Source organism: Lissotriton vulgaris, chromosome 8 (assembly GCF_964263255.1).
Source record: "Lissotriton vulgaris chromosome 8, aLisVul1.2, whole genome shotgun sequence".
Classification (NCBI taxonomy): domain Eukaryota; kingdom Metazoa; phylum Chordata; class Amphibia; order Caudata; family Salamandridae; genus Lissotriton; species Lissotriton vulgaris.
The window spans coordinates 1,519,841,939-1,519,856,797 of record NC_141696.1 but is presented as its reverse complement, the minus strand read 5'-3'; the positions used below and the strand labels follow the sequence as shown (position 1 = coordinate 1,519,856,797).

Here is a 14,859-nt window from a genome sequence, read left to right as displayed (position 1 = left end):
CGCTGCACAACACCTTACCATTGGGACTTCCTTCTTCAGCTCATCCATATCTTGCTGCTTTGCCGCCTTCTTCGTGGTGGGGTCATTTTCTGACGTGGCAGCCGGCTCATAGTTGTCTTGTCCAGCCTGCAGTGAAACAAAACACTGAAAAATGAATATACAGATACAATTAAAAGGTAAGATACAATTAGCATGTTACATCTGATATGGTGTGTATTTTAGTTTTTATCATTGAAATATAGGCTACCACATCTCACCGCACTGCCGCTTCGAGAAGTGAGAGTGTTAAAAAATGCTGTCAAATGTGCACTCGGGTCTAAATTACTCCACAAAGAAATCTTCACTGCATAACATATTAATAGGTAGGATTCCCAGTGATAACGGAAATCCACCAGAGGTGGAAGCGAATGGCTCTTGCCTCACTCATGAACTACTGCTTCTGACGTTGCTGCGGGTGCCAGGGCGGCAGCGGCAGCTGTGTTCAGCCAGGAGGGAGGCCAGACCCCTTATGTCCCTCCCTGCCCGCTGGGGGGTTAGTTTATACATCTTACACAAAGTTGCCAAAATTCTGCCATTTCTGAGGTCTGAACAGAATGTTCCACCCATCCCTGGTGTTGAGATTTATGTTATCCCTTTCTACAAGGTCAACCAAAATCAGATAGTAGCATCCCTTCTTTGTCCTCACAGGGTGATCACTGCATGCTCCTCCTTGTCATAGGAGGGCCCCGCATGAGGCTAAGGACTTAGACCTGGCTGATTTGATAACAATCAACCAATCAATCAAAGGGTATTTGTATAGTGTGGCTAATCAACCCAGAGATTATTTAGGCACTGTGCCGCAGGTATCAGCTGAAGAGCAGGTCTTGGGTCCCTTCCTGAAGTTGTTAAGCAACAGAGAAGTGCAGAGCTGGCGGTGGGGGTTGTTCCAGGCTTTGGCGCCAAAGGTGGACGAGTATGCCCATATGTGGGTCCCATGCTCTCCATGCCACTGGAGTCATGCTATCCTGGCTGATGAGGGCTGAAAGCTCTAAACCGGTCCTAGGATGCTTGTTTTCAGTCCAGGCAGGACCTGGCCTGGCAGTTTGGGCTGGACTGTTCCCTTTGGGTGCAGGATCAGGACTGATTTGCATATGGCAGGGTCCAAACTGGTGAGCAAAAGAATGATGCATTTAGGCCCAGATCTCTTTACTGGGGGGGAATGTATGACATTGTTCTGCAGTCTGTCCATCAATTGTTCTTTTTGCGTTTGTCACCCTGAGTGGGACAGGTATGCCCTGCCGTGGGTCCCGTGCTCCATGCCACCGGAGTCAAGCTTTTCCCTGTCCAGTATGATGCCCTGGTTGCAGGTGTGGTCTTTCGGCATGGGGTTGGGTCCGAGCTGCACTGGCCACGAGGTGTCATCCCAAAGGGTGGTATGTCTACCGAAGATCAAAACTTTCATTTTGTCCATGATAAGTTTCAAGCAGTTGTCTTTCATCTATGGTGCTACGTTCTTCATGTAGTTATCGTCATGGTGGGGTTCGTTGAGAGTGAGAGGACGAGCTGAGTCTTGTCGGCTTAGCAGGTGATGTTGATGTCGTGCAATCGGACAATGTCTGTGAGAGGACTCATATAGAAGTTGAAGTACGTAGGGCTGAGGGATGAGCATTGGGGCACTCTGCAGATTTATGCTTGGGTTGCGAGGTGAAGGAAGGGAGGACTCTCTGAGTGTGTCCCGTGAGAAAGGAAGCCATCCATCTGAGAGCATCATCTGTGATTCCATTCTGATATAGTCGATAGATGAGTGTGTGGTGAGAAACGTTGGTGAAAACTGTGGAGAGATCCATGAGGGTGGCTAATTCTCCTCTGTCTAGCAGATGAAATTCTGAGGGTACCTTAGGAATAAGTTTTGGATTTGTCCGTAGGATGAGAACATCATTTTTAAATTGTAAAAAAAGGTTCCTCAATTGTGAAAGCCTGGAGCTCACTAACTCTTCTAGCCAATGTCAGGGCCAAGAGAAGAGCTAGTTTCCATGAGACAAACTTCATGTCAGCTCTATGAATAGGCTCGAATGGGGCCTTCATTAGATGTGACAGTACCAAATTAAGATGCCAGGCTGGTGGTGGAGGCCAGACTGGTGGAAAAACCCTGAATAAACCCTTCAGGAACTGTTTAATGATCCTTGCAGACCAAAGGGAAGGACCTGATGATGATCGTCTAAATCTAGAAATGGCCACTAGATGTACCTTTACAGAAGAATGAGCCAATCCAGATTTTGCAAGAGAAAGGATGTAAGGCAAGAGTTGGTGCGGTGCAGAAGTATATGGATGTAGACCTTGTCTCTGACACCAAAGGCAGAATCTCTTCCACTTTGCCCGATAGGTTTTATTCGTACTAGGCGCTCGAGCCTGGGCTAAAATGTCTTTACATTCTCCTGAAAGATTTAAACCCTGGAACTCTCTGAACTCAGGAGCCACGCTGTCAATTGTAGTGACTTCAGGTCTGGCTGTAGAACCTGCCCGTGAGCCATTGTTAACAGTGATGGAACAAAACGGAGGAGAATCGGTTGATCTTGGGAGAGAAGAGTAAGCTCTGTATACCAAAACTGCCTGGGCCATGCTGGTGCAATCAGAATCATTCTGCACTGCTCCACCTTGAGCTTGCGGATCAGTCTCGAGATCAGCGGAATAGGAGGAAAGGCATAAACAAATGCGCCGTACCAGGCAATCAAAAGCGGATTCCCCAAGGATCCTTGATGGTGAACCCTGCTTGCGTAGGACTGGCATTTGGCGTTCTGAGGAGTCGCAAACAGATCGATGGTTGGGGTGCCCCAAAGTGAAAACAGTTCGTTGAGAATGGTCTGATCCAGTTCCCATTCGTGGCTGATAGTCTTTTGGCGACTCAAAGCGTCCGCTGTGGCATTGAGTGTGCCCGCCAGATGTGCCGCTGAAAGAGTGATATTGTGTTGGATCACCCAATTCCAAAGCCTCTGTGCTTCCTTCGAAAGGGTGCAAGATCTCGTCCCGCCCTGCTTGTTTATATAGTGCATGGCTGTGGTGTTGTCTGTACAAACCAGCACTGAACGGTTGCGGATCCTTGGAAGGAAAGCCTGTAAGGCTAGACGAATGGCCATAAGTTCCAGCAGATTGATGTGGAACTTGCTTTGGACTAGGCTCCAATGACCACTGACTTTCAGTTCTTGGAGGAGCACTCCACACCGCTCCATGGAAGCATCTGTTGTCAATACCATGGGAGATGGTGGAAGTTGGAATGGCAAACCTACTGAAAGATTGTCTTTTAGCAACCACCAGCTGCCTGCCTTTCGCATTCCCGGAGTGATTACTATCTTGTCGTCGAAGGAGCCTGTCAACTGACGCCATTGTTTGTCCAACTGTTCCTGCAGTGGACGCATTCGCAGCCTGCAGTGTGGTATCAATGGTATGCAGGATGAGATTGATCCGAGAAGTGATTTGTATTGGCGAACTGACAGAAACTTCCGTGCCTGTAGGAGGCGAGCGGAGAGAATCAGTTTGGTCTGGCGCTCTTCCGAAGGAAAAGCCAGGCAGCACTACGGGTCTAGGATCGCACCCAAAAACTTCGCTGTCTTGGAGGGGCGCAAAATCAATTTTTCCTTGTTGAGCCGGGTGTAGCACCCCTGAAAGGTAATCTACATTGGTGTTGCGCACACACATGTCCAAAGGACATGTGTGTGTGCAACATGCAACTTAGAAAAATGCTTTTAAAAGCATTTTTCTTTGTTTTCGCTATTTACCACGAGGTTTGACCTCGTGGATTTTCTTGATGACACCACCGAAGAGGAGCCCTCACTGTCTGAAGGCAGAACTTCCTTGCGGTCCTTCATTTTTTGTAGCCAAGTCAGCAGGCGTCCTTCTCTGTCCCTCAAGGTCTTGGTGGAGAAGGTTCTGCAAATCTTGCAGTCAGTGGCCTTATGATCCGGATATAAGCAGTATATGCAGTCTTCGTGTTTGTCTTCAACAAACAACCTCTTTTTAGAGCAAGTAGCACAGGCTCTAAAAAGTGCTTTCTTCTCTTTGTCAGACATGACGAAAAACAGGCAAAAAGTTGTAGAAATATACTTAGAAATGAAGAAAATGGAGCAGAGCTCAATGGAGACTCCCTTGCACAACGTGCGGTAGAAAATCGGAGGCTCTGAGGCCCTCTCAGGAAGGTTCTATGGGGTGAGGCTGCTCTGATTGGCTACTGCAAGAATTTGGTCTCTTTTACAAAAAGAGGTGGATAAGCTACAAAATGAGATGAGGCCTAGGCCTATTTTTTCACTTTGTGCTTACTACTATGGTATTTTTTATTTACCGAGGCTCCCATTCCGACGACGGGGAATGATACAAAGCATGGGAATCTATGAAAGTTCCAATACTGGGGCAACAGATGGTTCAGAAGAGTTGACGGTGACCTTGTTGCTGCAGCTGTGGGGACCAAGCGACACTGAGGAAGACCAGCAGCCGTTCCACATCAGAAGTCGAGAACCAGGTGGTCGGTGTCCGGCGGGAGCACCAACAGCCTTGGCAGCTGCAACAGCCGTGGAAAGCAAAGAAGGAGCAATGTTGGGACCAGCAATGTCCAAGGGAGTCACCACAAGCAGGAGAGTCAGAGCAGGTCCCGAGCAAACAAGGGAGCCCAGCAGGGCCAAACTGGCCGTACCGGGCATCAGGCGTTTCCTCGATGGGCCGGAGGAGTGGGGGCCGGTTTTGTCACTGGGGGCCGGTCTTCAATTTTGGCCCCTTGTAACAAAAACGGGAGCAGTGCCTTTTACTATTTCCCCTCCCTCGCTCTCCTAGTACCGGTCGAGCAGCAATCTGCCAGGGCTGATTGCTGTTCCCAGTCTGGCCCTGGAGCCCAGTGGAGCAGAAGAATACCCTCAAGAGGACACAACAGACCTAAGGAACAGGAGTTACAAAAGGACCTTGAGCATCTCACCAAAGATGAAGACCCTCGTTGTAGAGAATGCAGTGAGGATGCTGTATTTGATGGCGCAAATCAGTTACGAGGGATTTAACTCAGGACTTGGCACAACACGACTTCACCAAAAAAACTATTTTCTTCAGATTTTCTGGTTGAAACCAATCGCTGAATGACAGTATATGAAACATGTAACAACAATGGTGTTCTAAAGATTACAAGAGCCTTGAAAAAGCCCAAGGCCAAAGGGCCACTGAGGGGCAAAACACGTGTCGGCTGCCAAAAATCACAAACCAATTGATTTAATACTAGGAGTACGATGAACATTTGGATTTGAGAATTAAAAAGAAAAAAAAAACACAAATGAAAGTGACTTTTTAGATACCATATCTACAGGTTGAAATTACAAACATAATATTCATAATCAAACAGGATGTCACACACAAATCATTTTATAACTATTTATAATAGAGGCTGTAGGAAGGTGGATATCTGACTATGGTTACCCCCAACTTTTTGCCTGGTGTTTTGCTGGTTTTTCTACTTAGTTGACCTGGGACCCTGCTATTCAGGGCCCCAGGCCCACTGTTCTCTCTGTAAAAATGGATTCCATGTACTCTAGGTACATATCTAATTGGATACTGAGTCATCTTATCAGTCCCTGTACAGCATACCTTAGGTATCCAGGGCATAGGTGTACCCAGGGCCTACCAGGGGCTGAAGCATGTATTATGCCACCCCTGGCTAGCCATCCAAATCTGACACAACTGGCTGCACGACAGCTGGGGCAAGGTGGTGTAAACACCCTTTGCTTTAGATATAGTATTCCTATATCTAACCCTAAAATGGACACATATATTCCTATCAGTCACTCCTATGGCAGGCCTTATCAATCCTGAAGGCAAAGTGCTTGGAATTACGTGAGATGGTGCTCTGGCATGAGCTGAGCCCGTTTGCAGCTTGCGGAACCAAGTCCTAATAGCTGTTCCATGATAACGCGTACCATATACTCTTAAGTGCATTATAATCCTCGCGGTTATTTGCCAACTTTGGTATCGCTTTATCAAAACCTGTCGAGTAAGGTGTCATACGAATTGGAATACTAACCCCTCGCCAATTATGGCGACGGGGTTAGCATTCCACCCTTCTAGAGGGACACGACATGTATGTAACTGAGAACCCTGGTAAAAGCTTAACACAGCCTCAGCTCCACAAAATGGATGCTGCCACCACAGACACAAGTCTGACCTCCTGCTGCTGGGAGTCCTTCCAGGGAGGAGAGCTTGGACAAAGGGTTTCCTGTCAGGGGCGGTGCTAGCACCATCCCAGACAGGGTTTTGTGTATCCCAGGTAGGCAGGGCTGAGAGGAAGGTGACTGCAAGTGGCACCCCGGTGCTCACTGTGCATATGCCGGCTTGAACCAGTTCCAGGGGCACACCAGCTCCTGAGCTGGGGAAAGTCCGGACAAGGGAGAGGGGTGTAACCACCCCCCTTCCTGGTCCCACCCATGGGCAGGACCTAGTCGCGTGCCAGCCTTTAGAATAAAGGTAGGAGCGGGCCCCCTTCCCAAATTAGATAATTCTGAATCTTGACTACTTTCCACGAAAGGACTCTTGACTATTTCTGAAGACTCTCCCTTGTGGCTAAGGAGTAGCCACCCTGCACCAGCGGGCACCATCTAAGCGCTTGCGGTTTGCTGCACGGCCATCCTCCGGATCAAGACTGACCAGCTCGACGAGACCCGGACTCCCTGGCATCTCTGACCTCTACCTGCATCATCAGCCCAGCTGAGATTCGTGGGTGTGACGAGACCTGAGGGACCGGCCATCTTCAAAACTGCACGACGCTTATCCAGCACGACCGCCGAGGGATCCTCAAGTGAGTGCTTTGGGGTTTGAGAAGCCCTAACCCTGAGCAGCTCCAGCACCGAAGTCCAGCCCCCCAGCATCCACGAGATCTGCGTGGGGCCCTTCTGCTCTTTGCTGCTCACCGCGTTGTCTGGTCACTTGCCTGCTGGCTAGTGGCCCTCCTGACGACTAACCACAACGATTACATCGCTGGTCTGGTTGCTCCAGACTGGCCCTTGCTCCCTTCTAATAGAGGAGCACCCCGGACCCTCCTGGTCCACTCCAGACGCCATCTTGACTCCACCGCGTGGGCTTGACTTTGCCATGGTTTGTTGCCCCAATCCGTGGTCCAGCATTGCCGACAGAAGACACCTTCGTGGGACAGCTCGCACCTCCAGCCTGGTCGCCGACAACGCCTCCTGGTCCGAGGGACAGCAGAGTCCAGCGTCGCCCACTCACCTGGTCGAGGTGACTTCTTCCGGTGCCATCCTGGTGCCCACACAATCACTGGCTAGTGATTAAGAACTGAGTCCCCTCTGCTTTCAGGTCGTCTCTATCACGATCCAGGCTTGGATCCCACCGAAGATCTTCACTGGTCGCCTGCCAGCAACTTCTTCTTTCAGGCTCCATAGACTGTAACGAGGATTCCCGACGTCTTTTGAACCCTATGCCGCCGCAGCCCCTGGGCTAGGTAACCTGAGCATTTCGGTGCTCCAACGTAGGTTCACTATCTAAGTGTCCAGATCCTTTTTCGTTTTCAGCCTATCTAGTCGGATTCGTCCGATAACAGTAACTTTACGAATACTAGCATCCATAGACTTTGTCCTGCATCCCGTGTGAGAGTGCACACTCTGCACCCGATCTCCCTAGGCCTCCTGCTCCTAATCTTAGGGTTCAGTAGTGTAGTCCTAGCGATCCTGAAGCCTCTGGATCTTGTTACTTATCTGCTAGTATTTCGCATTCCACTTTTAGAGTATATGGTTTTTCGTGCCCCTCGGGCATTTGTGTAAATTGTGCAACTTAAAGTATTTCCGAGTTTTGTTGTGTGCTTAGCTCCCTGACTCATAAAGAGATCAGGGTAGACTTGTTATAAATAAATATCCTTTTATTTTCATAACAACTTGTGTGGTGTCCTTTCACTTGGTGTTCAAGGGGTATATGTGATGGTATAACAGCTGGCTTAACACGTCCTCTAGAATTTAGCCTAAAGACTGCTCTTGTCCATGCTACTAGTATAGCTGGTCTATAAGGTTGACTTACAACCAATCATCAATAAGGGTCGTTTGGTATGATACACAGTGATCACTAGAATAGTGAACACTATATATCAGGCCAACTTCTCACAGAGGCAAGTAAGGTCCAAAACCTTGAGTAAGCGTTCTACCACCGCGAAAAGAGGCCTTACCTTCCAGGGAGAGAGCACTTGGACCTTGTACCTAGAACACTAGGATGCTGTACTTGGCAGTAGGAGATGCTGGAGGCTGGAGCTTCTTGCAGTCTGAAGATCTCTGGAGTGAAGAGTCAACAAGCCTTGACAATGGCAAGTCGACTCGGTGCACAAGGGTTTGGTCCCAGCCGTTCCGACTCGTGATACTGGCCTCAAAATTGCAGAGATGACAGGACAGGCATTGAGGGAGTTGCAGAACTAACACCTGCATCGTTGAATCTTTCGAAGTCCGTGAGACGTCAGGAGCAGCAGACCAATCAGCTTTGTTGCAGAGCCTGCAGATGCAGGGGAGTGACTCCTTCACTCCAAGGGAGATTACTCTGGGTGTCCATGACGGCCAAAGGTCTGTTGAAGATCCTGGAAGAAGCACATACACAGACAATGAAAAAGGCTTGCAGAACAGCAAGAGCAGGAGCCGCAGAAGTCTTTATTGATGCAGTCTCCGTTCCAGGGTAAGTCCAGAGAAGTCCAACTGTCCAGACAGACGAAGAGTGATGTGGTTTCAGCTTCAGTCTGGTCCCATGACGAATCTGAGACCCCACCCACAGGCAAGCCCTTAAATACCCTAGGAAAGGGGGAAGGATGACTCAGGGGGTTCCTCTCAGAGGAGGGGATGGACAGAGGGAAGGATACTCCTGTGTCCTTCATCATGTTTTGCACCAGAGCGTGAGATAAGGGCTCAATGAACTGGCTAAAACTGGAGTATGCCTTTCAAAGCACTCTTTTGGTGCTGACCAGCGCCCCCACCCCAGCTCATTTCACTAAGGCCTGTCTGGGGGGTGGTCAATCAATCAATCAATCAATCAGGGGATTGGTAAAGCGCAACTACTCACCCAAAAGGGTCTCAAGGCACTGAGGGTGGTGGGGAGCGTAAAACATTTGGGAGTTCACTGTGTTTCATCGAAGAGTCAGGGTTCGAGGTCTTTCAAGAACTTGGGGAGTGTTGGTGTCTGTCGTAAGTGGAGAGGAAGGGAGTTCCATGCCCTGACCGCAGGGAGGGAGAAGGAGCGTCCTCCTGTGCTGGACTTCTTGATGCATGCTACTGTTGAAAGGGAGAGCTGGGCTGAGCGGACCGAGAGGCTGGGGTTCATGTAGGCAGGTCCGGTGTTGTGGAGGGCCTTGTGGGTGTGGGTGAGAAGCTTGAAAGTGATTCTCTTCTCGACAGAGCCAGTGTAGTGTGTGTAGGTGTTGGCTGATGTGTCAGTAACACAGTAGGTTGAGGACTAGTCTGGCGGCGGCTTTCTACATGTTCTGCAGTTTTTGAATCAGGTTCTCGCCGACCCCAGCATAGAGGGCATTGCCGTAGTCCAGTCTGCTGCTGATGAGGGCGTGGGTGACGGTTTTCCTGTGTTCGAGGGGGATCCAGTTGAAGGTCCCATGGAGTAGGCGGAGGGTGTGAAAGCAGGAGGAGGTGGCAGCGTTTATTTTTATATTTATTTGTGCGATTTATATAGCGTGCAAATACCCTGAGGTGTCTAGGCGCTGTGGAGTTTAAGGGAACGCAGCTGGAATTGATGACTACTGGTTGAAAAGCCAGGTTTTTGCTTGTTTCCTGAATGTTAGGAGGGTGGGACTGGTTTTGATATGGAGTGGGAGGGTATTCCACAGTCTAGCCGTGGCGACAGTGAATCGTCTGTCTCCCCATGATGTTTTCTTCGTCCAGGGAATAATCAGGAGGTGGGCCGAGGAGGAGCGCACGGGTCTGTTGGGAGAGTATGGGCGGAGTACCTTTTTTAGGAACTCGGGTCCAGTGTTGTGGATTGCTTTGTATGCAATGCATAGTGTCTTAAATTTAGTTCGACTTCTGATAGGTAGCCAGTGAAGCTGACGTACAACTCGGTTTGAACTTGGAAGTGTGGGACAGAATCCTGGCGGCCGAGTTCTGAGCTAGTTGTAGTTTGTTAAGGACTTTTTCCTGGGTGTTTAAGAGGAGTCCATTGCAGTAATCAACTTTTGACATTACCAGTGTGCTTATGAGAGTCTTACCGGCGCTAGGGGGAAGGAATGGTAGGAGTTTCCTTATCATCTTAAGAGTGTAGAAGGTTGAGGAGACGACCGCATTAGCATGGTGTATGAAAGACAACTTGTCGTCAAACATTACGCCCAGATTCCTGACCTTTGTGACAGGTGAAGGAGGAGATCCCAGCTCGGTTGGCCACCAAGTAGGAGACCAACCAGGGGCCAGGCTGCCAAAGATCATTACCTCCGTTTGATCGGAGTTTAACTTTAGGCAGTTGTTTGCCATCCAAGAGCTTATGGATAGCATTCCCTTTTGGAAATTGACAGCAACTGCTCCTCCATCATTGTGTACTGCAAGCACCAGTTTTGTGTCGTCGGTGTATGAGGTTAATCTCATCCCGGGTGCTTTGATGACCTTGGCCAAGTCCGACACATAGATGTTAAATAAGGTCGGACTTAGGGAAGATCTTTGGGGCACACCACAGGGGAGGGTGAATAATGGGGAGTAGAAGTCGCCGAGTTTAACTGACTGGGTGCGGTTGGGGAGTAAGGAGGTTAGGAGGGCCGATGGAGGAGACACGGTCGATCAGGGTAGCGTGATAAACTGTGTCAAAGGTTGCTGATAAATCCAGTAGCACCAGGCATGCAGCGCCACCTTGGTCTAGTACCATCCTGATTTCATCAGATGCCTTAATGAGGGCCTTCTTGGTACCGTGACCCTTCCTAAAACCAAATTGTGTGTCATTCAAAAGAATGTTGTCATCGAGGAACTGTGATATTTGAGTGTTCATGATTTTTTCAAAGATTTTTGACGGAAATGGGAGACATGCAATAGGTCTATAGTTTTTGGATTTTGCAGGGTCGAGATTATACTTTTTTAGCAGGGGTTTGACAATGGCTTTTTTCCAAGTTGAAGGGTAGCTGCCTGTCTGGAACTTTGAGTTGCAGATGTTGGTTAGGATGGGGCCTATCAAGTCAGGAATACGTTTTAGAATGGAAGGGGGACAAGGGTCGTGAGGGGATCCTGATTTAATGGTGGAAATTAGCTCTGTTATCTGCTCGGGTGAAACCTGACTGAATTCAGAGAACATAGGGTTTGTGGTATCAGTGGTGATGTTGGAAGTCAGATGGTCGGCTTTGACCTGGGTTGAGAAGTTAGAGTAGATTTGATTGACCTTATCTTCGAAGAAGGTGGCAAGGGAATTACAGAGTGTTTGGGAGGCATAGGTGAGTTGTCAGCGGCCCGGATAATCAAACAAATTTGTATAGCGCACTACTCACCCGCTAGGGTCTCAAGGCGCTGGGAGGAGGGGGGGTGTCGGGGGGAGCCGCTACTGCTCGAACAGCCAGGTCTTGAGTTGCTTCCTGAAGGAGAGATGGTCCTGGGTCAGCCGTAGGTGGGTAGGGAGGGAGTTCCATGTCTTGGCCGCCAGGTAGGAGAAGGATCTTCCTCCGGCAGTGGCTTTGCGAATTCGTGGGACGATGGCGAGGGCGAGGCTGGCTGATCGGAGACGGCGGGTGGGTGTGTAGAATGTGAGGCGGCTGTTAAAGTATTTGGGGCCCATGTTGTGGAGAGCCTTGTGTGCGTGGGTGAGGAGTCTGAACGTGATCCTCTTGCTGACAGGGAGCCAGTGCAGGCCTTTCAGATGGGCAGAGATGTGGCAGTGATGGGGGATGTCCAGGATGAGTCGTGCCGAAGCGTTCTGTATGCGCTGGAGTCTTTTCTGGAGTTTGGCTGTGGTTCCAGCGTAGAGGGTGTTCCCGTAGTCCAGACGGCTGGTGACGAGGGCCTGGGTGACCGTCTTCCTGGTTTCAGTGGGGATCCACCGGAAGATCTTTCGGAGCATGCGCAGGGTGATGAAACAGGATGACGAGACAGCGTTGACTTGCTTGGTCATCGTGAGGGAGGAGTCCAGGATAAAGCCCAGGTTGCGTGCATGGTCCGTTGGCTTGGGGGCGGTGCCCAGGGCAGGGGGCCACCAGGAGTCGTCCCAGGCAGAGGGGGATGGTCCCAGGATAAGGACTTCCATCTTGTCTGAGTTCAGTTTCAGACGGCTGAGCTTCATCCATTCCGCCACGTCTTTCATTCTTTCCTGGAGGCTAGCTCTGGCGGTGGCGGGGTCGTTGGTGAGGGAGAGGATCAGCCGGGTGTCGTCAGCATAGGAGATGATGTTAAGGTTGTGTTGGCGTGAGATGGCTGCGAGGGGGCTCATGTAGATGTTGAAGAGGGTGGGTCTGAGCGAGGATCCTTGCGGAACGCCGCAGAGGACTTCGGTGGCCGCGGATCGGAACGGGGGGAGGCGGACTCTCTGGGTTCTTCTGGCGATGAACGAGATGATCCACTCCAAGGCCGTTCCTTGGAGGTCACCACCTGAAACAAACTGTTTTGCTGAGTCTTGGGCAGTTTCTATTTCTTTGAGATAGAATTTGCTTTTCTCTGCAATGAGATGTTTATATTTACCTATTGCATCCTTATATAGCGTTTTATCACCGTTGTCGTAATTTTTGCGCCAACGTCTTTCTAGGTTTCTGTAGCGTTGTTTCTCAAGTCTGAGCGTCTCTGAAAACCAAGGGGCGGAGGGAGCACTTCTGTTTTTGGAGACATTCTTGAGTGTTACTAAGGTGCTAAACGCATTATGAAGCCAATCTGAGTAATTATTGGAGGCGAGAACGGGGTCTGGTGTGGAATCATGTTGGGTGGAGGATAGGTGCATTTTTAGATGATTGGTGTCAATACTCCTACAAGCTCTAAACTGTTTGGGGGAGCGGAAGTTAGTATATGGGGGGGGTTGGATATTCTGATCTGAATATTAAACAGTAACGCAGGGTGGTCTGTCCAAGTTAAAGGGAGAACAGTGGTTAGGAAGATATGTGTGTTGTTAGAAAACAGACCATCAAGTGTGTGACCAGCAAGGTGAGTGGGTTTTGTCACTAGCTGACGTCGGCCTACTGCCTGTAGGTCTGCTATAAGAGGAAGTTTCCTTGTCTTCTCGAGTCTCCAAGGATGGTATACTTGGGTGCTCCTGCTAATGGTTCTATTAGGCTTCCCATGGCTGTAAGTCAGATCGGGAGCCTGGTGGGCGATAGAGGAGGGCTCCTCCTCTGTTTTAACTTAATATTTGTCTCAGTAGATAATCGCTGGGTTACCTCCCTTCTTTATTGGTCTATCCTGTCTGAGTACAGAATATCCGTCGGGAGTGGCAATGCTAAATTCGTGTCCAGATGAAGGATCACCCCTTGTTTCAGTTATAAATAAGGGGTCTAGGCTGTGGTTAGTAAGTCAGAGATTTCAAATTTGTGTTTGGGAAGGAACATGCATTTATGAGGACAGAGTGAATTTTTCATGATTTGAAGGACAGAGGTAAGAGCGGGAGGGTGGGGGTCGAGTTGTTGGTACCAGATTAAACTAACAGTTAGGGCAGCTAGTGGAGAGTTTATTGGTGAGTGAGTCCAGGCTAAAAACGGGGCAGTGATGCATGTTAGTGGAATTGTTGATGTCTTTTAACTGAGTGCTTGTATAGGTTAATACCTTGTTGTCTGATGATGGATTTGTAGGGCCAGTAGGCATGGTCCTGGGCCAAGTCCAGGAGCAGACAGGTGCAGACGGGTATGCATTTGGCAGGCTGGCGGCGGGCCTCAGCTGCGAGTTGAGAAAGGCATGCAGATTTTATGGCGCGGTAGGTATGCTGCTAGACTGCTAACCTCCGTTGTCACCGGAAGTCTGTGGAGGGACACTTCTGGAGCTTGCGATTAGTAGCTCCACACAAACTGAAGTATCAGCGGTGGACTGGGGAACACGCAGGGTGTGCAGGAGAAAGAATGGTGAGCACTCGGTTAGTGGACATCGAGAGGACTTAAAATGCTTTAGAAACAATGTGCAAAGTGACGAGTAAAAAACAGTTTGGGAGCCCTTTACCAGGCGCTCCAGGCAGCAATAGCAAGCGTGCTGCTTGAGTTACCTTTCAGATAGAATAACATCCACTGCACGCTGCAATGGCAGTCCATTTTAAGTTGGGAGCGCTGGATGATTCAGAGGTTGAGTGCGTGGTGTGTGGGAGAGGGAGGGTTCCCAAGGGCAGGGGGCCACTATGTGTTGTTCCAGGCATTGGGGTGTGGGCCCATGATGAGCACTTCGGTTTTGTCCGTATTTAGTTGTATGTAGCTATTCTTCATTCACCTGACGACTGCTTCCATTGCTTCACCCTTCCCTGTGACAGGAAACCCATTGTTCTACCTTCCCCTTCTCGAGCTCAGCTCAGCAGCAGGACATAATCATTTCTGGGGTTGGCAGCAGCACTAGCTTGCTGGCAGACCCTGAAAGGCTGTTACTAGGAGTACTGAGGGCTTCCCAGAGTAGCCCCCAATGCATGGAATAATACCTCCAACACCGATAACCGTGTTGGGGTATGATTCCAACATGTTTGATACCAAACATGCCAAGGTTCAGTGCAACCATTATATAGTTAGACATCTCATAATGACTGATGTCCACTATATGTATTAAAATGGCTGGCCAAACTTACAAAGCATCGAGAGTCGACTATGAGGTTTGTACTAGTGCCCTGCTTATGCAGGGGCACCCTCACACCTATAACCAAGCACTCAGCACTCAGGACTGAAGAGTTTTCCATAGGATTGACTCATAGGTTTAAAGTGAAGTGACTTTGTTAGAAATGGGGGTCTCTAGT

At 49.4% G+C, this 14,859-nt stretch overlaps 1 protein-coding gene across 1 annotated transcript in view; it reads right to left on the bottom strand.

Annotated features, from left to right (window-relative positions):
• Positions 1 to 14,859, bottom strand: part of LOC147699077 (sodium/potassium-transporting ATPase subunit alpha-1-like) — a 3,282,495-nt gene that overhangs the window by 3,204,344 nt on the left and 63,292 nt on the right. Inside the window, exon 2 of the mRNA XM_086936300.1 lies at positions 19 to 126. Within this exon, the coding sequence (XP_086792426.1) occupies positions 19 to 126 (108 nt within the window). The remainder of the gene's footprint in view (positions 1 to 18; positions 127 to 14,859) is intronic.